The 26,096-nt window shown below is 44.2% G+C and overlaps 2 protein-coding genes across 3 annotated transcripts in view; one reads left to right on the plus strand and one right to left on the minus strand.

Moving 5' to 3' along the window:
* The window catches only part of FBXL13 (F-box and leucine rich repeat protein 13), a 307,351-nt gene extending 304,242 nt beyond the window's left edge, over nucleotides 1-3,109 (minus strand). Inside the window, exon 1 of the mRNA XM_082255154.1 lies at nucleotides 2,986-3,109. Coding sequence (XP_082111280.1) covers nucleotides 2,986-3,060 — 75 coding nt within the window. The 5' untranslated portion in view covers nucleotides 3,061-3,109. The remainder of the gene's footprint in view (nucleotides 1-2,985) is intronic.
* Nucleotides 3,110-3,715: 606 nt separating this feature from the next.
* On the plus strand, nucleotides 3,716-24,936 carry ARMC10 (armadillo repeat containing 10). 2 transcript variants are annotated; one of them, XM_082255419.1, is made up of 6 exons: nucleotides 3,716-3,967; nucleotides 5,595-5,749; nucleotides 8,947-9,081; nucleotides 15,100-15,276; nucleotides 20,187-20,258; nucleotides 24,580-24,936. In XM_082255419.1, exons 1-6 carry the CDS (start codon nucleotides 3,769-3,771, stop codon nucleotides 24,847-24,849), a joined length of 1,008 nt encoding a protein of 335 aa, XP_082111545.1. In that variant the 5' UTR covers nucleotides 3,716-3,768; the 3' UTR covers nucleotides 24,850-24,936. The 2 variants fall into 2 exon arrangements, with proteins under 2 accessions (XP_082111545.1, XP_082111546.1); XM_082255420.1 differs by having other exon boundaries at nucleotides 3,716-3,961.
* The last annotated feature ends 1,160 nt before the right edge of the window (nucleotides 24,937-26,096 follow it).

Below are 26,096 nucleotides of genomic sequence, written 5' to 3' on the forward strand. Positions count from 1 at the left end.
AGATTCAGATGTAAAGGGGAACTCTTTGAATTCAGATGTAAAAGGGAATTTAGTGGATTCAGATGTAAAGGGGAATTCTGTGGATTCAGATGTAAAGGGGAACTCTTGAGGGGACATCAGAGTTACCTCCGTATATTGTTTCCCCCTTAAATCAGATTCACTAGCAACCTCCCTTACATCAGAATCTGCAGATTCAGATGTAAAGGAAACTCTGCAGATTTAGATGTAAAGGGGAACTCTGTGAATAAAGATGTGAAGGGGAATTCTATGAATTCAGATGTAAAGGGGAACTCTATAAATTCTGATGTAAAGGGGAACTCTATAAACTCAGATGTAAAGGGGAACTCTATAAATTCAGATGTAAAGGGGAACTCTATAGATTCAGATGTAAAGGGGAACTCTGTGGATTCAGATGTAAAAGGGAACTCTGTGGATTCAGATGTTAAGGGGAATTCTGCGGATTCAGGTGTATAAGGGAACTCTTTGAATTCAGATGTAAAGGGGAACCCTGCAGATTCAGATGTAAAGGGTAATTCTGTGGACTGTAATGTAAGAGGGGGATCTTGACGGGACATCAGAGTTCCATTTGTACATTGTTCCCCCTTAAATCAGATTCCCTAGAGTATTCATTTACATCAGAGTCTGCAGATTCTGATTTAAAGGAGAATTCTGCAGATTCAAATGTAAAGGGGAACTCTATGAATTCAGATGTTAATGGGAACTATTTGAATATAGATGTTAAAGGGAATTTAGGGGATTCAGATGTAAAGGGGAACTCTGTGGACTGTAATTAAAGGGGGGACTCTTAAGGGAACATGAGTTCCCTCCGTACATTGTTCCCCCTTAAATCAGATTCCCTAGAGTTCTCCCTTATATCAGAGTCTGCATATTCAGATGTAAAGGGGAACTCTATGAATTCAGATGTAAAGGGGAGCTCTGCAGATTCACATGTAAAGGGTAATTCTGTGGACTGTAATGTAAGAGGGGGTTCTTGAGGGGACATCAGAGTTACATAGTTACATAGTAGGTGAGGTTGAATAAAGACAATAGTCCATCCAGTTCAACCTGTGTAGGTGTGTGTGGCTGTAATCATCTCACATACCCCTGAATGTTCTGATCCTTGAGATGTAAGTCTAAGAGTCTTTTGAAAGCCACCATACTACCCGCAGAAACCACCTCTTGTGGTAGAGAATTCCACAATCTTGTAGCCCTAACAGTAAAGAACCCCCCACGTTGCCTGAGGTTAAAACGCTTCTCCTCTAATCGCATTGTATGCCCTCGAGTCCTCATGCAATCCCTTCGAATGAACAGCTTTTTTTCTAAGCTGGGATCCCCATTAAGATATTTATAAATTGCTATCATGTCCCCCCTCAGACGTCTCTTCTCCAGGGAGAATAAATCGAGCGATTGTAGACGCTCTTCATAGTCAAGGTCCTCCAATCCCCTAATTAGTTTAGTTGCCCTTCTCTGGACTCTCTCCAGCTCCAACACATCCCTCCTGAGGACTGGCGACCAGAACTGGACAGAATACTCCAGATGCGGTCGGACCAGAGTTTTATAAAGTGGAAGGATTATAGTCTTATCTCTGGAATACATCCCTTTCTTTATGCATGCCAATATTCTGCTGGCTTTGGCAGCTGCCGCTTGACATTGCATGCTGTTGCCTAATCTATCATCAACCAAGACTCCCAGATCTTTCTCCATTTTTGATTCCCCCAAGGGTTCCCCTCCTAACGTGTATTGTGCTTTTATGTTTTTAGTCCCCAAGTGCAAAACCTTACACTTCTCCACGTTAAACCTCATTTGCCATGTCGTTGCCCACTCTGTAATTTTGTCCAGGTCATTCTGTAGGATATCTGCTTCATGCTGTGCAGTTATTGCTCTGGCCAATTTTGTGTCATCTGCAAAAACTGATAACAAACTACTGATCCCGACCTCAATGTTGTTTATGAATAAATTGAACAAGGTTGGTCCCAGGACTGAGCCCTGGGGCACCCCGCTTACTACCTCAGACCAGTCTGAGTATGCGCTGTTTATTACTACCCTTTGGACACGGCCTTTATGCCAATTCCGTATCCAAGAGCAAACCCTGCTGTCGATACCTGCAGATCTTATTTTATAAATTAAGCGCTTGTGGGGAACTGTATCAAACGCCTTAGCGAAATCCAAGTACACCACATCCACTGGTCTGCCCCTATCTAGCTCACAGCTCACCTCCTCGGAGAATGCTAAGAGATTGGTTTGACAAGAACGCCCATTTGTAAACCCGTGCTGATTACTGCTGATGATGTTGTTGTCTTTAGCAAACTCTACGATATAGTCCCTTATCATCCCCTCCAGAAGTTTACATACTACTGATGTCAAACTGACAGGCCTATAATTTCCCGGGATATGCCTCTGGCCCTTTTTGAATATCGGAATCACGTTAGCTTTCTTCCAGTTCCGTTTGTACATTGTTCCCCCTTAAATCAGATTCCCTAGAGTTTTCCTTTACAACCATGCAAACCTACCCAAGACAGCAGGAAGGGGGTCCTCTACAGAACATGTGAAAGGGTCCCGCTGCAGGACGGTAATAAAGGGCCCTGCCCCGGCGGCAGGAGTAAAAGGCCCCGGGATCAGTGGGGAGGGTTGGGAAGAGGTGTTAGTGGGGCCCTTAATGGTTTCTTGCACGGGTGTCCTAAAGGTTCAAGTTACCCTCTGATAGAAAGTATATGTATACCAGCACCCATATACAGGACGTCATATTTGTTGGTAACATAGATTTGGACTGGAGCAGCGCACAGAGTTTGGATGTTGGAGATAGGATGTCCTATTGAGGGGCTTTTGAATAGCAGACAAAGCAGGTCCAACTCAGCCTTTCACTTATCACAGATCTCCGATAGACATGAGCCCCAGGCATTGTGCATGTTCCCTCCTGGGGCTGTTACCAGTCACATGATCCAGCTGTCCCAGAATGGAAGTGCAGTGATTGCGGACACAGGTTACCTCGTAGATCTGGGGCAGGCTGTGCTGCCTGATGTAGCTCCGGAGCGGGCCGCCTGCGTTCCGCAGAGAAGCCATGATAACAGTGTAGGGTCCAGCCGATCGCTGCTCGCACTTCTGGGGGTAGCGTCCCTCCGCTTGTCTCCTAGAAACAAGCCTACACAGAGTCTCCGCCTCTGCAGCCACTCCCACACCCAGTCTGTGCTATACAGACACGCCCACTCATAGAAGAATGCCGATTAGGAGTCTCCGCCTCCTCCTCAGCCTCCCCTCCCACACCCAGTCTGTGCTTGTACGAACACGCCCACTTCCAGAATTGTACCCACCACAAGTTTCCACCTCCTCTTCAGCAGCCACTCCCACACCCCCGTCTGTCCTAGTACTGACACGCCCACTCCTAGAAGAATGCCGATCAGGAGTCTCCGCCTCCTCCTCAGCCTCCCCTCCCACACCCAGTCTGTGCTTGTACGAACACGCCCACTTCCAGAATTGTACCCACCACAAGTTTCCACCTCCTCTTCAGCAGCCCCTCCCACACCCTGTCTGTTCAAGTACTGACACGCCCACTCCTAGAAATATGCCAACAGAAGTCTCCGCCTCCTCCACAGCAGCGCCTCCCACACCCTGTCTGTGCTAGTATGGACACGCTCACGCTGACTCCTTGAAAATTGTCCATTCGAAGTCTCCGCCTCCTCCTCCTCAGCAGTCCCTCCCACACCCAGCCTGTGCACGCCCACCCCGGTCGCACGCTGTAGCCTCCTGTATTCCGGAAGCTGTACAGGAGAGATGGAACGCAGAATGTTAGCGGCTGGGAGTGTGACCAGGGGCCTGCTAGGGCTGGCTGTGGGGGCTGGGCTGTGTTATTGTGCATACAGAGCCCTAGCCAATAAGGAGAGAGAGAAGAAGAAGCATGTGACAGCAGGAAGATTATTGGAGAAAGTGTCCAACATGACTGTGGTGAAGAGTGTCATACATGGAGGTGCAGGTACTGTGCTCATGGTGAACTACAAAACACAGCCTTCATTTCTGCTGGCCTGGGCTCAGGGCTCTCTGCACAGCATGTCATGGTGTCTGTATATGGAGAGTATGGGTGATTGCATCATGGTGGACTTTTCATGGCAATCCTATTTAACTCAGGAGACTCCTGATTTATTTATATGCAGGAGAAATGATGTGGGAAGTAGTAGCACCAGCAGGCATGTGTTAGGCTCTGTATAAGGTGGGCCCCCTGTACAATCAGATTGCATAGTCTATGGTCATCTTTATATTGCATAGTGTATGGCCATCTTTATATTGCACAGTGTATGGTCATCTTTATATTGCATAGTGTATGGTCATCTTTATATTGCACAGTGTATGGTCATCTTTATATTGCATAGTGTATGGTCATCTTTATATTGCACAGTGTATGGTCATCTTTATATTGCATAGTGTATGGTCATCTTTATATTGCATAGTGTATGGTCATCTTTATATTGCATAGTGTATGGTCATCTTTATACAAGTATATAGGAGGGAGTGAACGGAGACACTCAATTGTCAGGCTTCATTCACATCTCCACATAGTGACACATTCCTGCATGCGTCTGTTTTGGAGCATTTTCACTCATCGCACATCATGAAATTTCCTCTGTGTAACATCATCTTTCATATTTTACAAAACAAATGGGGTATATATTGTGGTTTGTTTTTTAAATTCATTAAAGTGTATTTTTTTTTTTTTTTTTCCCAAAAAAAGGAAAAACGGCTGCACAAATACTGTGACATGCAAAATTGTAGCGACTGCCATTTTATTCCCTAGGGTCTCTACTAAAAATATATACACCGGTATATAATGTTTGGGGGTTATAAGTATTTTTCTAGCAAAAAATACAAATTTAAACTTGTAAACAAAAAGTGCCAGAAATGGCTTGGTCTTTAAAGAGGAAGTAAAGTCGAAAAAAAAAAAAAAAACGAGAAAAAAAAAGCCCTGTAAAGAGAGAGGCATAATGAGCTAGTATGCATCGCATACTAGCTCATTATGTAGTACTTACCTTAAAACAAAGCCCCCGCCGTGCCGCCACCTCAGCGACAAGACGGCGACATGTCCGGCCGTCCTGCTTCTGGGTTCGCATCCTCCGGCCATCTGATTGGCCGGAGGCGCGATTACATCACTCCCGCGCCTGCGCGCGGGAGCCGCCGTTCACGGCACTGAGCTCTGAAGGAACGGCACGGGTGGCCGTTCCCTCAGAGCGCCTGCGCCGATGACGTCATCGGCAGTTTGCACTGTAAATATCTCCTAAACGGTGCAAGTTTGGGAGATATTTATAGCACCTATAGGTAGCTTACCTATAGGTAAAAGTTATACAAGTGGGTTTACAACATCTTTAAGTGGTTTATACAGTGATTTCCGGTGATCATGTGCACCATCTAGTGGCCATAATGTGGTATTTTTTTCTGATTGAAGTAATTCCAGAACAATACTGCATTGTGGCCACTGCATGCAGCAGACGATCATAGGAAATCACTGTATTAAGCAAAACATGGTTAGAATTCATCATGTTTGTCGCAGTTGTCTATTAATGTTTTTTAAATAGACACAAACATGTTTATCTGTTTTTTCTTTTTAACAGTCCAGATAGAAAACATCCCTACATCAGCAAGTAATTTGGAACCACACCACCTGAAAGCACTCCTTGAGATGCTTGACAGCAACGCTTATGATTCTTCAGTTCAAGAACAGGCCTTAGTTACACTCTGTAACAGTGCAGCTTTCTCAACTAATCATGTAAGTCAAGGAGGCTGTCCAGTCTGTAAAATAACCATGGGACTTTTTTACCAGAACATTAATTCCACTTTCACACAGGCGCCTTCCATTTTGATCAGCAGGGGATCAGTGGACAGACCCCCTGCTGATCAAAATGGAAGGAGCCTGGTCACAAAGTCAGAGCAGAGTGGGCGGATGACAGGTCTGTGTCCCCTCAGTTTATGCAGAGTGGACACAGACACAGCCCGCTCTGTTCTATGGGCGGCTGGTTGTAAACGGACTTGGCTGTCCCTTAATACCCAACTGCCCTCTGATCCGATCTACCTACATGAAGAAGAACCGACCCCCCCCCCCCCCTTCCTGTTTTTAGCGGACCCAATCAGAGGTAGACAGGTGGAAACAGACACAGGTCCATTTATACCCAGCAGTCCATAGGGGTGAATAGACTATCCAGTCAGGTCCGTCTGAAAAAATGACAGGCAGACGTGATTGGAACAGTCGTGTGAAAGCGGCCTTAAACATTACATGGCCATAGGTAGATATTGTTGAACAACACTCAAAATGACTTTTGGTACTGAACACATTTCAAGTGACTGGGCAATTTGGAATTTTTGTTCTATTTGCTGCATTCGATTTTTCTTTCCAGTTTTTTTATTTACCCGCTTCCCGCCCATACTGTAGCCAAAATGCAGCTATAGGACGGGCTTACTTTGCCGGGTGGGTGTACATTGACGTCCTTCTGTGATCTCACTGGCCGCGCGCCCTCTGTGAGCGTCAAATCCTTCGGACTCGGCTGATCACAGATTGGGGTAAAGAGCCAATCACAGCAGTCCTTTACTACGTGATCAGCTGTCTGCCAATGACAGCTCATCAAAGAATGTAAACACAAGCCAGTTATCGGATTTTCTTTCCTCTCACTGACCGCGTCAGGAGAGCCAGAAGAAAGCCAATAATCGGCTTCTGTTAAAGGGACATTGGTTTCAGCAGTGCCCACCAGTGCTGCTAAGCAGTGCCCCCCATTGCTGCTAATTAGTGCCCACCAGTGCCACCTCCCAGTGCCCATCAGTGCTGCCTCATCAGTGCTTATTAGGGCACATCAGGGAAGGAGAAAAATTACCCGTTTGCAAAATTTTATAACAAACTGTAAAAAATGTTTGTTTTTTGTTTTTTTTCAAAATTTTTGGTCTTTTTTTTTGTTTAGCAAAAAATAAAAAACCCAGTGGTGATTAAATACCACCAAAAGAAAGCTCTATTTGTGTGAAAAAAATGATAAAAATTTCATTTGGGTACAGTGTTGAATGACCGTGCAATTGTCATTCAAAGTGTGACAGCGCTGAAAGCTGAAAATTGGCCCGGGCAGAAAGGGGGTAAAAGTGCCCAGTAGGCAGGTGGTTAAAGGATTTGGTGAGATTACAAAAAGTTAGAAGACAAATGCGTATTGTCAGCCATGAAAGAAATAATTTACATCGTCCTATTACATAGACAAAGCACAGAAACTCATTTGGTCTATCAAGTGCTAACTATGAAATCTATAGTAGCAGGATATGATATTGTTCAATCCATCCTGAATATACAGAAGAATATCTATCCACTGGATATAACTTATCATGTAGAATCCAATTTTATTATTTTACGTGATAATTAAAGATAACCCAGTGTTTACCATCTCTACCTGCCCTGTAGGCTGGAAAAATGGTACTACGGAAAAGAGAATGAAACTTTTAATGAGTTATGCTTTAGATAAGGGGTTTTCAAATGTTGTAAACAAAGGGCCAGTTTACTGTCCTTCAGACTTTAGGGGAGCCACACTGTAGCCATTGGGAGAAGGAAAGGTCCCATTGTCATTGGGAAAAAACAATGCCCCATCGTTGGTTTCAGTGGGAGGACTTGTGCCCCATCGTTGGTTTCAGTGGGAGGACTTGTGCCCCATCGTTGGTTTCAGTGGGAGGACTTGTGCCCCATTGTTGGTGTCAGTGGGAGGACTTGTGCCCCATCGTTGGTGTCAGTGGGAGGAATTGTGCCCCATCGTTGGTTTCAGTGGGAGGACTTGTGCCCCATTGTTGGTGTCAGTGGGAGGACTTGTGCCCCATTGTTGGTGTCAGTGGGAGGAATTGTGCCCCATCATTGGTGTCAGTGGGAGGACTTGTGCCCCATCTTTGGTTTCAGTGGGAGGACTTGTGCCCCATCATTGGTTTCAGTGGGAGGAATTGTGCCCCATTGTTGGTGTCAGTGGGAGGACTTGTGCCCCATCGTTGGTTTCAGTGGGAGGAATTGTGCCCCATTGTTGGTGTCAGTGGGATTTATTGTGCCCCATTTATGGTGTCAGTGGGAGGAATTGTGCCCCATCATTGGTGTCAGTGGGAGGAATTGTGCCCCATCGTTGGTGTCAGTGAGAGGACTTGTGCCCCATCGTTGTTGTCAGTGGGAGGAATTGTGCCCCATCGTTGGTGTCAGTGGGGGGAAAAGTGCCCCATCGTTGGTATCAGTGGGAGGAATTGTGCCCCATCATTGGTGTCAGTGGGAGGAATTGTGCCCCATCGTTGGTGTCAGTGGGAGGAATTGTGCCCCATCGTTGGTGTCGGTGGGAGGAATTGTGCCCCATCGTTGGTGTCGGTGGGAGGAATTGTGCCCCATCGTTGGTGTCAGTGGGAGGAATTGTGCCCCATCGTTGGTGTCAGTGGGGGGAAAAGTGCCCCATCATTGGTGTCAGTGGGAGGAATTGTGCCCCATCATTGGTGTCAGTGGGAGGAATTGTGCCCCATCGTTGGTGTCAGTGGGAGGAATTGTGCCCCATCGTTGTTATCAGTGGGAGGAATTGTGCCCCATCGTTGGTGTCAGTGGGGGGAAAAGTGCCCCATCTTTGGTGTCAGTGGGGAGAATTATGCCCCATTGTTGGTATCACTGGATGAAATAGTGCTCCAAGGGCTTGATAAAAGAAGCAAGCAAAGGGCCGCATCTAGCCCCCCGGGCTGCAGTTAGGAGAGCACTGCTTTCGATTGTTGCCATATCCTGTTGAATATTCATCGGGCTGACTCTTTGCTTTGACAATATACGTTTTTGCAGGAGAAAACAATGTAGACTACACTATAAGTTCATCTCTCCCTTCATGTTATAGTTGTTTTCTTACTCTGTATCCTTAAGATATTAAAGGTATTAATAAAATAAATGCATTAATGTTTTTATGGTTCTATTTTTTTATTTTTTTTTTAAATCTCTAGGATATAATTCGAAATTTCAATGGCATTAAGATCATCGGAAGATTCCTTTTGCATCCAAGTCCAAAAATAAAGACAAAAGCATTGAATGCACTCAACAATCTAAGTATGAACTTACAAAATCAGGAACAGATAAAGGTGAAATACTTTACTTAGGTTTACCCTTCCTTATTATTATTTGTGGGTGATTTAAACATTCATGGTATGATTGCTGTAATGATATAGCTTATTTTGGTAATCCAAATATTAGAAATATAACTGCTGTGGATTCTTCCAGCTGGGCACCCCCACTTCTCTGTGTGATGGTCACCTGCACGACAGTTCATCATTTCCCTGCTGCCCCATTGCTCCCCATACTTGTAGCCTCCTCTCAGCATTCTGCTTATCTTCTGCTACTTGTGTGTCCTGGCACCCAAGTACACCCAAGGACCGTTTTATAAAAATAAAATAAATACGTCCCTGCACTAATCAGATTCTCTCAAAAACCTATAAACTAAAAATAAAAGCCACTTCCACCCCTGTTTAATCACCAACTCAAAAACGAAATGTGTAAAAATAAATAAAAAAGGGTGTTGCACTTTTTTCTAATAAACTGTAACCCCCCAAAATTTTCCTAAATCACAATAATGGTTAAATGAAAACAGTGAAAATCTCTTAATATTAATGAATGAATATCAATAACATTTAAATATTGTACACACAAAAAAACAGTGCATAAAATTCAGTCCCACATTTCATATAAAAGATCCAGTATTTTTACATTCTTCATTCGTTTAGAGGAGTGACATGAAAACACAAAACTGAGAAAGTCCTTTCAGACTCAATGCATCAGTTAGGTCACCACGCTGGGCGGAGTGGAGCTCTCAGGGGACTTGAGCTGTAGTATGAGAACTTAGGTAGGCAAGACCAGGAGTCTATCCCATTGATGCTGTACAGAGCCAAAGTTCTTTGTTTAAATGTGAGTGGATTTTTACTTTAATACTGTCAATAAACGATTGACTACGCTACACTATTTGTATCATTTAGGCCCCTTTCACACTTGTGCGACTTGTCCCATGATTTCTAAGGAACGGTACGTTCATATCTGTACGACTTCAAGTCGCAACGACTTCAAAGTAGTCCCTGCACTACTTTGGGGTGATTTTAATGCCTTTTGAGGTCCATAGACCTAGGCATTGCTTCAAGTCCAGTCAAAATCGCGGCAAAAAAATTGTGGTTAAACCGCGTGACTTTTAAGTTGCATAACTATGAAAGGGGCCTTATACCTATTCTTTTTGAGCCTTAAAGTGGCTCTAAAGGCTGAAGGTTTTTTACCTTCTATGCATGAAGGTAAAAACCTTCTGTGTGCTGCCCCCCCCCCCCAAGCTCCCCCAATCCTTACCTGTACTCCCTCTAATCCAGCAATGTTCACGATAGCCTCGGCTGTCCCGGGACTCCCCCTCCTCATTGGCTGAGACAGCAATGGGAGCCCATTGGCTCCCACTTATGTCAATCACAGCCAGTAAGCCGATGAAGGAGGGGGGGCTTTATGTGTCTTATGGATGCATAGAGCAGCAGCTTGGGAGCAAGCATGCAGCGGTGCCCCCAGGGCAAGCAGCTTTCTCTGAGGACACTGCTTAACCACTTTACCACCGGAGGATTTTGCTGTCTTCCGTCCAGGCCACTTTTTGCGATTCGGCGCTGTGCGACTTTAACTGACAATTGCGCGGTCGTGCGACGCCGTACCCAAACGAAATTTACGTCCTTTTTTTCCCACAAACAGAGCTTTCTTTTGGTGGTATTTGATCACCTGTGCGATTTTTACTTTTTGCGCTATAAACAAAAAAAGAGCGTTTATTTTGAAAAAATAACAATATTTTTAACATTTTTTTTATATGAAATTCCCCCCCAAAAAAATGTAAAAACCAATTTTTTTAAAAATTTTTGGCCAATTTGTTTTCTGCTACCTATGTTTGGTAAAAAAAAATCACAATAAGCGTATTTTGATTGGTTTGCGCAAAAGTTATTGTGTTTACTAACAAAGGGAAAGATTTCTGTCATTTTTGGTGGGTTTAACGCGTAATGGCGGCGATCTGCGATTTTTTTTTTTTTTTTTTTTTTTTTTTTTTTTTTTTTTGTGGGACTGCGACATTGCGGCGGACAGATCGGACCCTTGACTGACATTTTTGACACTTTTGGGGGTACCAGTGACATTACTGCAGCAATCAGTGCTATATATATGCACTGTTACTGTAAAATTGACACTGGCAGGGAAGGGGTTAATTTTATTGGAGAGGGAGGGGTTAATGTATGCCTGGTGCTTACTGACGTGTGGGGGGGGGAGGGGACTGAGTGAGTCATGCTGAACAGTCCGATCTGTCACTCCCTGTCACTATGGAGATCCGCCCGCTCTGTTTACACAGGCGGGCGGATCTCCACACTAGATCCCCGACGATCGGGGGAAGAGCGGCGGCGATCGCCGCTGCTCCTCCCCTGGCCCGACTCCCGCTGTGAATGAAAACAGCGGGAGCGAGCCTCCGGCGGCGCGCAAGCGCCGCCCAGAAGGGGAAGTGTCTGACGACGTAGTACTACGTCGTCAGACGATAACGAGCCACTCTGCCGCAGTAATATTACTGTGGGCGGTGGTAAAGTGGTTAAGGGAACCAGGAGCATCGGCGGGGGACCCGAAAAGTAGAAGATCAAAGGTGCTTTGTGCAAAACCACTGCACAGAGCAGGTAAATGAAGCTTTAATATCGCTTTAATCATTGATGGATAGAAGGGAAGGAAAGTATATATGGTGCTGATGAGAACCAAAGTTTAAGGCCTTATTAGACCTCTCAATCTATTTGAGGTCCATGAATGAAGGGGAGAGCACACCTATACTAATTACACATGGTGGAATAAAGCCAAGAGAACACTGGGATTTTCATGCCCTTGCTACAGTCTTGTGTTTTCATGTCACTCCTTGGTGAATGCATGAAGAATGTAAAAATTATGGACTTTTTATGGTCTTTTATATACAGTATTTGGGACTGAATTGTATGCACTATATTTTTTATGTATAACACAGGAATGTTCGTGATATTCATTCATTAATATTTACAGATTTTCACTGTGTTCATACAACCATTAGTGGGATTTGGGACATTTTTTTTTTTAAATATGTTCTAGTTTATTAGAGAAGTGTTACACCATTTTTTTTTTTACACAAGGACTATTTTTATAATGCATAGAATACATTAAGGTAAAAAACCTTCTGCCTTTAGAACCACTTTAACTACATCCCATCCGCGCTACAGCCTATATACGGCTGCAGCGCGGACTCGAATTTTCGGGAGGCCGTTTTTAAACGGCCTCCCAGAAGCAGGCTCCCCGCGCGCTCCCGCGAGCGCGCATCGGGGAGAATCTGTGTCGGCCGTGTCCCTTGGACACGGCCGATCACAGATCGTGGTGAATGGCCAATCACAGCGGCCATTCACCACGTGATCGGACCATCCAATGAGAGATGATCTCATATGTAAACATATGAGATCATCTCTCATCGCCGGCGCTCCTTCCTCACACGGAGCCTGCAGTGTGAGGAAGGAGGGGGAGCCTCACAGCGCTGGGGACACAGAGACATGTAATCAGGGCACTGATCACCAGTGCCCTGATTACTGCAAGGTAAAAAAACATACACACATTGCCCCCAACAGTGCCCACAGTGCCCGCCATCAGTGTCCCCCATCAGTGCCCACAATCAGTGCCCATAGTGCTGCCAGTCAGTGCCCATCAGTGCCTGCTCATCTAGGCACTGATGAGCACTGACTGGCAGCACTATGGGCACTGAGTGTGGGCACTGATGGTGCTGCCCACCAGTGCTCATCAGTGCCGCCCATCAGTGCTCATCAGTGCCACCCGTCAGTGCCCATCAGTGCCGCCTCTCAGTGCCCATCAGTGACGCCCGTCAGTGGCGCCTCTCAGTGCCCAGCAGTGCCGCCTCTCAGTGCCCAGCGTGCCACCTCTCAGTGCCACCTCTCAGTGCCCAGCAGTGCCGCCTATCAGTGCTCATCAGTGCCGCCTATCAGTGCCGCCTATCAGTGCTCATCAGTGCGGCATATTAGTGCCTCCTCATCAGTGCCCATAAGTGCCACCTCATCAGTGCCCATAAGTGCCACCTCATCAGTGCCCATCAGTGCCGCCTCATCAGCGCACATCAGTGAAGGAGAAAAATTTATTTTCAAAATTTACTCGCAGAAAATAAGAAAAATTTTTTTTTTTTTCAAAATTTTTTGTCTTTATTCTTTTTTTTTTGTAAAAAATAAAAAACCCAGAGGTGATTAAATACCACCAAAAGAAAGCTCTATTTGTGTGAAAAAAATGATAAAAATTTCATATGGGTACAGTGTAGCATGACCGCGCAATTGTCAGTCAAAGTGTGACAGCGCTGAAAGCTGAAAATTGGCCTGGATGGGAAGGGTGTTTAAGTGCACAGAAGGCAAGTGGTTAAAGTGTACCTCCCACTTTTGATGAGAAAAAAACATTCCCCTCTGGGTGATCTCTGTACATTGCAAGGATTTTAACAAACTTTGTTGCAGATTCCTACCTTTTTGTTATTCTGAAGAAATCACTGTTTGTGATTTATAAAGGGACTGCAGCGCACGGGCTCCTGGGAGATGTGTGTCATCATTCCAAGGAGCCCGTGGGCATCGCTGCATGCAAACAGGAAGTGATGTGTGCTAGGCGGTGCTAAGCACCATTTTGGAAAAGGGTACATGGATGTTGTGTTGCCATTACACACAGAAGAGGCAGCGGCTGTTGAGGAGGTGAGTTGAATTGATTTGAGGCGCTTCATGTGCGTGCAAGGCTATTCAGTCCATTGCCCATATTACTTTATGTTGCCATAAAAACGGGGCGCGACCTTTCTACGACGCTGCCGTTGAGATGGCAACCAGGGACTCAACCGTTGGTCTATTGCGCATGCGCGTGGTCCGGAGGTGCATGCTGGGTAACCAGCAGCACCTATTGTCGTAAGTAGGAACATGTGGGCTTCACATGCCCACAATTAAGATAGGAGCCCGCTGCAGAGGGAATATCAAGGTTAGTTTAAGAAGAATATAATGTATAACACATTATGTACTGTAAGGAGCAAGGAAAAAATTAAGTCTCCCCTGTACCCCTGTGCTGAGTGAGACTAATGGGAGTGGTTTCATAATTATCTATCAGCTGTTGCAGAATCAGGGCTCTAATGAGGAAATCTGCAGGGTCTGCTACCCTTTGGACATTATTTCCTATTGGAAACCTGATTTGTATCTTAGTGTAGACTTCTGGGAAAATCAGTGAGCCAATCACACAAGCAGGAAATTATGTTTCTGGAGGGCATTCTGTACATATTCCGTGTACAGAACACCTCCAGGTAGTTTGGAAAGGTAATTTTTAATAAAATTCAATTACAATATGACTTGTCACAATTGTATACATTATGTATTTTTTTTTCACCATGAAAGTGGAGTTATTCTTTAGGCTCATAACCCAGAACAGATGTTCAGATTAAGACTTTTCTTAAGACTATTCTGCCTTTTACTGATTTGCACGTTTTTTTTAATTCCGAAACCAGAAGGCCAGCTTACCAGCCAGGCAGCTAGCATTTTCAGAAAAAAATCAGCAATAGTACCAATATATTTCTCAAATTTTTTTTTTTAAGAACTTTAGCATAACAGTTACAGGATCTGCCCATGCATGGCATACTGTAGTCACATGCTCATACAGCCCATTCACACCATTGTGTTTGGTGACGTGGTAAAACATGCATGTTACTGAAATGCACCAAACATGATGTGATGCATTGCAGTGCCATTTATTTTTAGTGGCACTCCTGCGCATTTATAGAGCACACCTATTCTGTAGTGCACTGCAGCTCGTAACAATGCATATTGATTAATAATAAAAAAAAAAAAACACGAGTGATTATTCCCACTTTGGGGCCAATTTAGAATAAAGTGTATTGCAGTGCATGCGTTACTGCAATGCAATGTGTCCATCGCTGATTTATCTTCCCGTTTACCGCATAGGCTTCTATTCTAGTGACTTGTCAGTCGAATATCACAGGGCTATTGAATAAAGCAGGAAACCTGGATTTGTTATAATGTCATAATCTTGCTCAGCATGGCTAAGAAACATTGCTTTATTTTCCACAGGATTTCCTCTATGATGTATGTAATGATATTAAATTCTCTTCATTGAATTCTGAAGTGCAATTGGCTGGTTTAAGATTAGCAATTAATATGTCCGTCACCAATACCTACCATGACTACCTGGCAGATTACATCCCCTTCTTTTTCACTCTACTGGTGGATGGAGAGGAAGCTACCAAGGTATGTAACATTACCAGACTAGTATTGGATCACATGAGCAGGTTATGTGGAAATGTTATGTTTCCTTGTAGTAGTGGTTTACATTTGTACAGTCTACAATGGGGAAAATAATTATCTGATTCACTGCAGATTTTGTAAGTTTGCCCACTTACAAACAAATGAAGGGTCTGTAATTTTTATCATAGGTGTATTTTAAATGATAGAGACAGAATATCAACCAAAACTCCAGAAAAAAAAAAACAAGATACAAATTTTATAAATTAGATTGCAGTACAGTGAGTAAAATAGGTTTTGCTTGGGAATCAAATACTTAACTTGATACTTGGTGGAGAAACCCTTGTTGGCAACCACATAGGTAAGATGTTTCTTGTAGTTGGTGACCAGGTTTGCACATATCTCAGGAGAGATTTTGGTCCACTCTTCATAACAGATCTTCTTTAAATTCTTGGGGTTTCTTGGTTGTCACTTGGCAACTTGAAGTTTCAGCTCCCTTCATAAATTTCCTATAGGATTAGGGTCTGGAGACTGACTAGGCCACTCCGTGACCCTAATGTGCTTCTTCTTGAGCCACTTCTTTGTTGCCATGGCAGTATTTTTTGGGTCATTATTATGCTGGAAGACCCATCCACTACCCATCTTCAGTGTTCTGGCTGGGGGAAGAAGGTTTTCATCCAAGATTTTACAATAAATGGCCCGTCCATTTGCCCTTCAGTGTGGCAAAGTTGGCATGTATCTTTTAACAAAGAAACAGCACCAAAGCATCATGTTTCCACCTCCATGCCTAACTGTAGGGATGGTGTTCTTAGGGTCATAGTCAGCATTTTTCTTCCAAACACGACATGTCGGGTTAATGCCAAAGAGCTACATTTTTGTCTCGTATGACCACAGAGCTTTCTCCCAAGCCTTCTCTGAATCATTTAGATGTTCATTGGCATGACTGTACATGTTCCTTCTTGAGGAGTAGGGCTCGCGGTGTTTGGAGGAAGAAATAGAACACCATCCCTACAGTCAAGTACGGAGGTGGAGACATTATGCTTTGGGGCTGTTTTTCTGCTAGAGGTACAGACTGACTTTGCCGCATTGAGGGGCCAATGGATGGGGCCATGTATTGTAAAATCTTGGGTGAGAACCTTCTTCTCTCAGCCAGAACACTAAAGATGGGTCTTTTAGCATGACAATGACCCATACCCCCAAGGCAACAAAGGAGTGACTCAAGAAGAAACACATGAAGGTCATGGAGTGGCCTAGCCAGTCTTCAGACCTTAACCTTATAGAAAATGTATGGAGGGAGCTGAAACTTCGAGTTTCCAAGCGACAGCTAAGAAACCTTAAGGATTTAGAGAAGATCTGTAAAAAAAGAGTGGACCAAAATCCCTCCTGACGTGTGCAAACCTGGTCACTAACTACAAACGTTTCACCTCTATGCTTGCCAACAAGGGTTTCTCCATCAAGTACTAAGTCATGTTTTGCTTGGGGATCAAATACCTATTTTATTACTAAACTGCAACTCCATTTATAACATTTGTATTGTGTTTTTTCTGGATTTTTGGTTCATATTCTGTCTTTGTTTAAAATGCACCTATGATAAAAATTTATAGAGCCTTCATTTCTTTATAAGTGGGCACACTTACAAAATCTGCAGCGGATAAAATAATTATTTTCCTGCTGTACGTATCTTTTAGGTTTTCACTGCCTTTCAAGTAAGGCCTCATGCACACTGAGCGTTTGCTCAGCTTCCCTGAACACTATTCCCCTGGCCGGAGAAAAGCTGCTTAAATAATGTGCCTATGGCAGGCCATACACGGTTTGAATCTTGGCCGGTTCAGCAGGAACTGTCTGAGATTTGAACTGTGTCTGGGCAGGCTAAATGTACCAAGTTGATCGATCAGCTTGGGTACAAGCAGCATGCCGGGTTTTACCTGCGATTATAACGGTCTTCTCCCGGCGGGGACAGCTTCCCCATCGTAAAACAAAAGGGACACTTTAAAAAAACAAAAGAGGGACAATTACCTGTCCAAGAATCCAGCACCGTCATCAACCGGGCTAGTTCTTTGATGGTTCCCCGGCGCCGCCATGTTTAAAAAGGAAAGCTGGCTGTGACTCCTTGTGGCTTTACAGTTGGCTTCCTACTGCGTATGCCCAAGTCACGCTGCGCTTTGTTAATGGACCTGCAGCCTTCTGGGACCTGTGACATGTCCTAAAAGGTTGAGGGAAAGGGGAAGAACTTCCGCTCCGATCGCCCCAGCGGAAGTGGAAGCAGACACTTGCTAAAACGAAAAAAAAACTCCAAAAGTGGTAGGGAAGGGTGGAAGAATTTGTAAAGCTGATTTTGCTTTTAGGGTGAAGTTTCTCTTTAAATACCCATGGCCTGGGATACAAATGTACTTTGTTAGGTAACATATTGGTGTTGTAGGGCTGTCATAGATGAGGTCGTTTCTCAGCACATTTGTGAAGTGTCTGCAGTGTTGTCTTGTTGAGAAGCCCTGACCCCATTTTAGTTTGCTGTAAGGGATTCTAATGCTGCATCTCCACAAAATAGATATTAATGCCATCACAAGTTCTAAGTTACAATAATAGTAGCTATATGAATAAATGTCATTTTTTTCTGTCCTCCCTACATATTACTATTGTGGCTTTATTTATTTTACAGTCCTAGAGCATTAAAATGTTGTTTTTTTTAAATCTCATCTATTAAGAGACACAGTTAGTCTTTAACCTTCTAAAGGGGGGGCGGCGGCGGCGGCACCCGCCATCCCACTTCTAAAAGTGATCCCGCTGCAAATTTGCCCGCAGGACCACTTTTTTATCTTCCAGAGATTCGGCCATAGTAAAAAACAATACGGGGTTATGGCAGCTAGCTGCTGCCATACCAACGGTATTTAACCACTTGACGACTGCTCACAGTATATTTACTGCGGCAGTCAACCCCTCACAGGTAGAGCGACACACGCCGCCGGAGGCCCGATGTCCGCCGGTCACTCGGCGATCGTCGGTGGAGAGGGAGAAAGGCAGGCGGCTAATGTAAACAAGCCACCTGTCATTCTCCCCGGTGTAGGAATAGTGATTATACGGTTCTACTATGTAGGACTGTTGATCACTGTTCCTACACCTCAAGCCACAGCCAATCACAGTTAGAATCACGCCCCTAGGAAAACAAATAGCCCCTCCCTCTCAAAAAAAGTTAACCCCTTCACTGCCAGTGTAATCTTACAGTAACAGTGCATATTTATAGCACTGATTACTGTAGAAATGTCACTGGTAACCCCAAAAGTGTCAAAAATGTCAGTCAAGGGTCCGATCTGTCCGCCGCAATGTCGCAGTACTGCAAAAAAGAATCGCAGATCGCCGCCATTACGCGTTAAAAAAAAAACAACAAAAATGACAAAAATCTTTCCCTTTGTTAGTAAACGCGATAACTTTTGCGCAAACCAATCAAAATACGCTTTTTGCGATTTTCTTTTTTTTTTTTTTTTTTTAACCAAACATATGTAGCAGAAAACAAATTGGCCGAAAATGTTAAAAAATTTTGATTTTTACGTTTTTTTTTTTTTTGGGGGAATTTCATATAAAAAAAATGTGAAAAATATTGTTATTTTTGCAAAACTGTCGCTCTTTTTTTGTTTATAGCGCATGATCAAAAAATCGCACAGGTGATCAAATACCACCAAAAGAAAGCTCTGTTTGTGGGGAAAAAAAGGACGTCAAATTCGTTTAGTTGCACGACCGCGCAATTGTCCGTTAAAGTCACGCAGTGCCAAATCGCAAAATAGGCCCTGGTCGGAATGGGGGTAAAATCTTCCGGGGCTTAAGTGGTTAATGTCAAAGTAATGACGTAGTTTTACTATGGGCCAGTCAACAAGTGGCTGGAGATGAAGCCTGTTGCTTCTACCAGTGTTTCCAGTCTTGGGTCTTTTTACATATCTAAGGCCGCTAAGACTTGTCATTTGCACCTTCTTTTTTAACTATGTATCTATAAAGACTGGAAGTTTTCTGAAAAGCTGTTTGCTCCCCTGAAGTGCATATTAGCCTTGCAGAAGTAGTGTATTACCACAGTGGACCAAGCAGTGTTCTGCCTCAACAAGGTATTACCCTTCTGGTAGAGAACTCCCATATCTGGGGACTTATCCGATAAGCAGTTGAAGGTCCTTTCTTGAGCTCCATTCTTGCTGGCAGGTGCTGCCCTTCATCCAATTTTGGCTGCTGCAATTAATTCCTCACTTATAGAATGTGTAGAGCCAATGGCTATAGCTTTTCAGCCATGATGGTTTGCTAGAAGCCTTGTTTCCCATTACTTTGTGTCACACGTCAGTTCATATGCATAGGGCATGGCCTGTACATAACAAATGTAGATGTTCAGCTAACCGACTTTTTCACCAGTACACCCTAAACTATGCCTTCCTTTGTCCTGCTCATTTTTGCAGTGATCCTCACTGCTCCAGACCAGGCGGATGGAGAATGCTGACTTTATTTAGACTCCTGACATCTTTTTGTACTTTGTGTAAAATGTTTTTAATGGAGTCCATTGAGGGATATAGGTCCAATCCCTCTGTTTATGATCATGCTTTCAGTACTGCTTTGCCACAAAACAGGCATGCTGACAGTAGGAGCAGTTATCCTGGGCTGGCCTACAGTTTTCTTTGTTTTTGCCAGTGTCTAATCCTCCTATAGGCCACAGTATTATGTAGTATTCTTCATTTTTTCAGAAATGTGAGATCCCAGCACAGTCTGTGCTCTACTCTTACTTAGTACAGAGCGCGGGAACATTTACATTACTAAGTGTTCGTTTTATAATCAACAATAGGTGATTTCTGACGTGATGCAGCATTATATACCTAATATAACAAAAAATCTAATATTACATATTGTTCATAGTGACATAGTTCTCTAAATGCCTATTTGTCTTTCTGCAGATTCATACTTTAAAGGTTCTTGTGAATTTATCAGCAAACCCTTCAATAACCACAGTTCTGTTATCTAGCGAGGTAAAATGTTAATGTTTGTTTCTCCTTTTCCACCCCACACTCACCTTTCTTATGCCTTACCCCCCTTTGCTCCCCCTTATTCATTCAAAAAATTTGAGTATCCGACTAGGTAAGTACTGTGGCTGGTCATATCACCTCGAATTGTCTCCTTAACTTCAGGGAGATGTTTCTGTTTCCTTTACCTATGCAGCGTTTTTTTTTTTTTCTTTAAGGAAACTCTCCATACCCCTTAGATTACTAGCAACTCTAGTTGGACCTCTTCACATTTAAAGCTGAGTTTGCCCCCCTCCCCCTCCAAAACTTAAACACATACTGTAGCTGCTGACTTTTAATATTAGGACACTTGTCCTGTAATCCAGCGATGTCGGCACCCCAGCCAATGTTTCTATTGGCTATTGGGTGCTGCTGCCACCGCCATTGCCAGTAAGGGAACCTGGCAGTGAAGCCTTGCAGCTTCACAGCCTGTTACCTACTGCACATGAGCGCGCTGCACTGTAACTGGCCTGGGAGGAGAAAGGGGGCCGAACTGCTGAAGAACCTCGCCGCGGCGAGGTCTGACGGAAGTGGGGACAAGGTACCTGTCAAATACAGGTACCCGCTCCCCCCCCCCCCCCCATCCACAGAAAGGGAGGAATCAGATAAGCGTAAGTTCAACTTTTGGGTGGGACTCCGCTTTAACAAGACCTCTTTTACCTACATGTATTCATTTGTTGTTCATTTGACATTTCTCGTTGTATATGTCTAATATACATGCCCTAACAATTACTTCTTGCATGTCTCTTACCTTTTGTGATACACTACTCTATTGTATTGCACTACTTTGGATGCTGTTTTTCCTATAAATAAAGAATTTGAAGAAAAATGTTAATATACCACTATTCTTGGCCATGGGAAAAGTATGGATAATGATTATATGGACCAGCCAGTTAGATCTACCCAAATGCAGTTACAAAAATTGAAGATATTGCTGTTTACTGGTAGTAAAGTGCAGTGGCTGTTTTAGTTTTTTATTCTTAGTGCATGTTCTACAAATACAGAAAACTATCTGTTGATCCTGAAAGAAATGTAGTATCATGCAATGATATCAGGTTTCCAGGCGATCATCTGTAAATTACAAATGCCCTCTTCTCTATGTAATTGAGTTAAGGAGGGGGAACGTGTTTGCCAGAGTGCTGAGAACGCCTCCCCACCCGGACAGGCTTTCATCCGTGGTGACAACCGTCCAGTACAGGGGGAGAAAGGATTTTCCCTGTCGAAATGCCAGAGAAGGAAGCCATCTCTAGAGACCGTGGATCCTTGTTCCATTTCCTCACAATCTCTTTAGCAGAGCTCTTGTGTGGAACAATGCAAGCAGACCACCTCGAGGGTGGACACCATCAGGCCCAGCACCTGCATGCAAGCCCGGAGGGATGACCGTCTTCTGAACAACAGAAGCTGAATTGCCTCCTGCAATGTCTGGAGTTTTTCCAGAGGAAGAAACATGGTGGCTGAGGCCGAGTCCAGAGTCAGACCCAGATAGTCCAGTTTTTATGGACCGAACCATAGCAGACTTCTGAAGGTTCAGAATCCAACCGAACTCCCTCAGAGTTTGCAGAGCAATCTCCAGTTGTCTATCAGAGCAGTCGGAGACTCCGCTCGCAGAAGATCGTCCAGGTACCCCAGTAGCGCGATCCACTGCTGACTCAAACAATGCCAGCACCAGAGCCAACACTTTTTTGTGAAGACCCAAGGCGAGACCAAAGGTCCACGCCACAAACCGATAATGTTCCTCGCCCACGGCAAAAGGGAGGAAGCGTTGGTGACCGGCACATTAGAATGTGCAGGTAGGTGTCCTTGATGTCGATAGAAGCGAGAAGAAATCCCCCTGACGTAGAAATGCCACTAGCGTGTGAATGGACTCCACGCGGAACTTCTATATTCGCACCAGCAATTTAGTGCCTTGAGGTCCAGAATTGGACGTACCTTGCCTTTCTTCCTGGGAACTGTAAAGAGGTTTGAGTAAAAACCCCTGAAAACGTTCCGAAATTGGAACCGGCCCTTTTAGGCACAAGTCTTGCACTACCCGAAATAGACCCGTAAGTGATCTGGGGACAAGTGTACGTTGGAAGGGAAGAACCTTTCCGGAGGATAAGACCGAACTCGATCTCGTAGCCTGACCGAATAACTTTGTGGACCCACGTGTCCTATACCAGGGAGGTCCATGGATCCAGAAACCAGCGAAGACGTCCCCCCACCCCAGATAGCGGTGAAGGCGCCCCTTCATGCAGAGGTAGCCCTGTCCACAGGTCTGGAAGAGCCCACTTGTGGCTTGCCAGACTAGGTCCTCTTGAAACCTCCGCTGGAGGCCCTAACTTTTTATCCCTTGTCTTGAGACCCTGAGGGACAAAAAAAACCTCTTCTGAGCTGAGGAGAATGGCCCACTTCTACGACGGGGCTCCTTGGTAGCCTGCAGAAGAAGAGTACTCTTCCCCCCTGTGAGACCATTAATGAGGTCATCCAAGGAAGCTAAAAACCCTACAAGGGGGAGATCAGATAAGGCCTTCTTGGAAGTCTGGTCCGCAGACCAGCATTTAAGCCAGATAATACCCCAAAGGACCACTGCTGATACAGACAGAATAGAAATAAAAAGGAGCCGCATCCAAGAGGCATTACAGATAAACTGTAGCCCCTGAACCAACTGATCCGCCCGCTCCGCAAAGACAGGGGGAAGCTGTTTCCCCTCTAGGTCCTGACGTAAAAATGTAGCTGCTCCAAAACAATATGGTAATACCACCTTTCTCCTGCGCTTAGAATCCAAGCTCCCCGACCACACTTCCCACGGGACTCACATATTGCATCTCGGATGGCTAGAGTCCTGCTGCCTAAAAAGGACTGGGGTAGTCAAACAGTACTCCAGGCAAAAAGAAACAAAAAAAGGGCGCACCGACCTAGCGCATTATCCTCAATAATAGGCTTTATTAGTACAGCATATAAAATGGCTACTCACAAACAAAGGTAGGAAATAATCATATCAAGCTCAATTGCTCCAGTGTCAGGAATAGTCCATGTATTAGTCCAGTGTTTCTCAACTCCGGTCCTCAGGGCACACTAACAGGCCAGATTTTAAGTATTACCTTGGGGAGATGCAGACTTGAATACTGCAATCACTGAGCAGCAAATAATATCACCTGTGATGTATTTCAGTTATCTTGCAAACCTGGCCTGTTGGTGTGCCCTGAGGACCGGAGTTGAGAAACACTGTATTAGTCCATAGTCCTGTTAAGATGACGGCTGACACGTTTCGAGACCAAGGTGGCTCGGAGGAAGAGGCTGAGCCTCGAAAGAAAATATTTTTTTTTTTGTGATCTTTTGCCTTTAAAAGGTAAAGAAGAGATTTGGGGTCTTCGACCCCAAGAAAGAAGACCCCAAGAAAGAAGGCCTGTCATCCTTATTCCAATTACAAGGAATGTTTACATTCCTTTTGTAATAAAAAAAAACGATTTAAACGTATGGTATCAAAATAAAAAGTACAATAAATAAGGATAAAAAAAAAAAAAATGTAAGCGTCCCCATCCCTCTGCTCGCGCACGCATATATAAACGGTATTCAAACCACACATGTTAAATATCACTGCAAACGTTAGAGGGAGAGCAAAAATTCTAGCACTAGACCTCCTCTGTAACTCTTTAACAGGTAACCTGTAAAGGCGTTTAAAGCGTCGCCTATGGTGATTATGTACCATAGTTTGACGCCATTGCACGAGCGTGTGCAATTTTAAAGTCTGACGTGTTAGGTATCTTACTCGGCATAACATCATCTTTCACATTATACAAAAAAATTGGGCTAATTATTTTGTTCCCTTTCAATAAAGTATTCTTTTTAAAAAAAAAAAAAATTGAGTTTGCAAAACAGCAGTCGATTGATGGATCGTCTTGTGTACAACCAGTGTGCCCATACATGGATCGAAAACTGGATGGTCTAAATTCCGATCCATGTACGCCCAACTTAAGAAACATCTCTGGTCCCAACATTTAGGACATCATCTTCCATCATAAACACCAGAACTAGGAATCTGACTGACTGCTTTTCCTATAGCAGTCATAAGGCACTTTTCATTTCCTTTATAGGAGCTGAGTAATACTAAATGAAGACGCTTAGAAGGTGTCTCTAGTCGTGGATTTCAGCAATGGGTTAATGCGGATAACTGACATCTTAGGGACACTTAGTTATAAGATCACTACTATACTGTCAGGCAGAGATTTCCATTTGTTGTACCCATTTATGTGTAGTGTTTGAAGCATAGTGCTAACCTTTATAATCTACCTTGTATCTGTTTTTGCAGGCACCATCATCACTGACCAATCTCTTTGGCAGCAACACTAATAGAGAAATTCTTATCAGAGCTCTGACATTTGCTGCAAATCTTTCAGAGAACTTGGACAGACAACAGCATAGTAATGGACAACGTCATTATGAAGATTATTCTTTATATGCCCTTCTCTTCAGAGACCAGACAGTGTTCCAGAGAAATCTTGTAGCATTATTACAGCATCCAGATAAAGACATCAAAGAACATGTGGCTAGACTTGTATGCCCTCAAAAACTGAATTAGGAGATCTTGCTATAGAATCATCCAGAGTATTTATTTTGTAAATATGTAAGCATATTCATAGATTAGGTATGCACTACCATGTACATGACATTTACATTTGGGTAGGGCACAATGGGGTTTTATTTTTGTTTTAGGTTGTGCTTGTTTTTCTTTAATAAACAGCTCATCTAATTCAACAGGCTGATCTCTTCTACACCCACTGCTATCAAAGTAAAAGCATCTGAAAGCCTCAGAATATGCATTTAGTCTAGATTCACATCTGGTTGCGGTTGATGCATTTTTTCAGGCACATTTTTAAACCCGGGTCTTTCTGTCCCTTTAAAAACACTGTATGTATGGCTGGTTGCTAAGGAGCAGGCCGGAGAGTTTTTCCAGCTGACAGCTAAATGTTAAAAAAAAAAAAAAAAAAATTGGCAGGGAAAAAAAAATGCGGGAAGTCCCCCCCCCCCCCCCCCCCCCAAATCCATAACAGGCCCTCATCTGAACATGCAGGTCAGATCAGAAAAGGGAGGGGATGACTGAGTGCCCCCCTTCTCAACCGTACCAGGCCACATGCCCTCAACATCGAAGGGGTGCTTTGGGGCAGCTTTGTCCTACTGCAAAGCACCTTGTCCCCATGTTAATGGGGGGCAAGGGCCTCTTCCCCACAACGCTGGGCTGTGGGGGTCTGTACACAGGGGGCTTATCAGAATCTGGAAGATCCTTTTAATAAGGGGACCCCCCAGATCCCACCCTCCCTATGTGACTGAGTTGCCTACCCATTTACCAAAAAAGAGTAAAAGTGAATAAAGACAGCACAAGAGTTTTTGACAATTCCTTTATTTTAAGAGGCCACCACCGGGCCTGAAAAATTCTGCTCGCTAGGACCGCTCCCACGGTCTGCCTGCTCTCCCATCTGGCGGGGCAAATCAGCAATGTCACCAAGTGGCATCGACCGGTGCATGCTGGGCCACCAACATCACAGCGGGGTGGGGGGGTATCTAAGAGCGCAAAGGGTCTGGTATGGATTTGGGGGGGAAACCCCGCTGACAGCTTATGTCTCATCGGTTGTTAAGGGCGCAGCGGCCATCTTCCCAGCACGCTTCTTAGCAACCAGCTATTTACAGTGTAAGTGGGGGGAAAGAAATGCATTAAAAACGCAGTCTGCTGCGGGATAAGAAAGTCCCTAACTCTTTCCAAAAATGCAGATGTGAATGTGTACCATAGGAAACTATGGTAAATGGACTGTAGTGCGTTTCTGGAAAACA

Source organism: Pelophylax lessonae (genome assembly GCF_965119305.1).
Source record: "Pelophylax lessonae genome assembly, chromosome: 4".
In the NCBI taxonomy this organism is placed as follows: Eukaryota; Metazoa; Chordata; class Amphibia; order Anura; family Ranidae; genus Pelophylax; species Pelophylax lessonae.

Excerpts from the sequence above, each read along its gene's own strand:
- ARMC10 (XM_082255419.1), top strand. The coding sequence starts at position 3,769 with ATGGAACGCAGAATGTTAGCGGCTGGGAGTGTGACCAGGGGCCTGCTA. Across the intron at positions 3,968-5,594 it reads TGTCATACATGGAGGTGCAG|TCCAGATAGAAAACATCCCT; the intron begins GTACTGTGCTCA and ends TCTTTTTAACAG. Across the intron at positions 9,082-15,099 it reads AAAATCAGGAACAGATAAAG|GATTTCCTCTATGATGTATG; the intron begins GTGAAATACTTT and ends TATTTTCCACAG.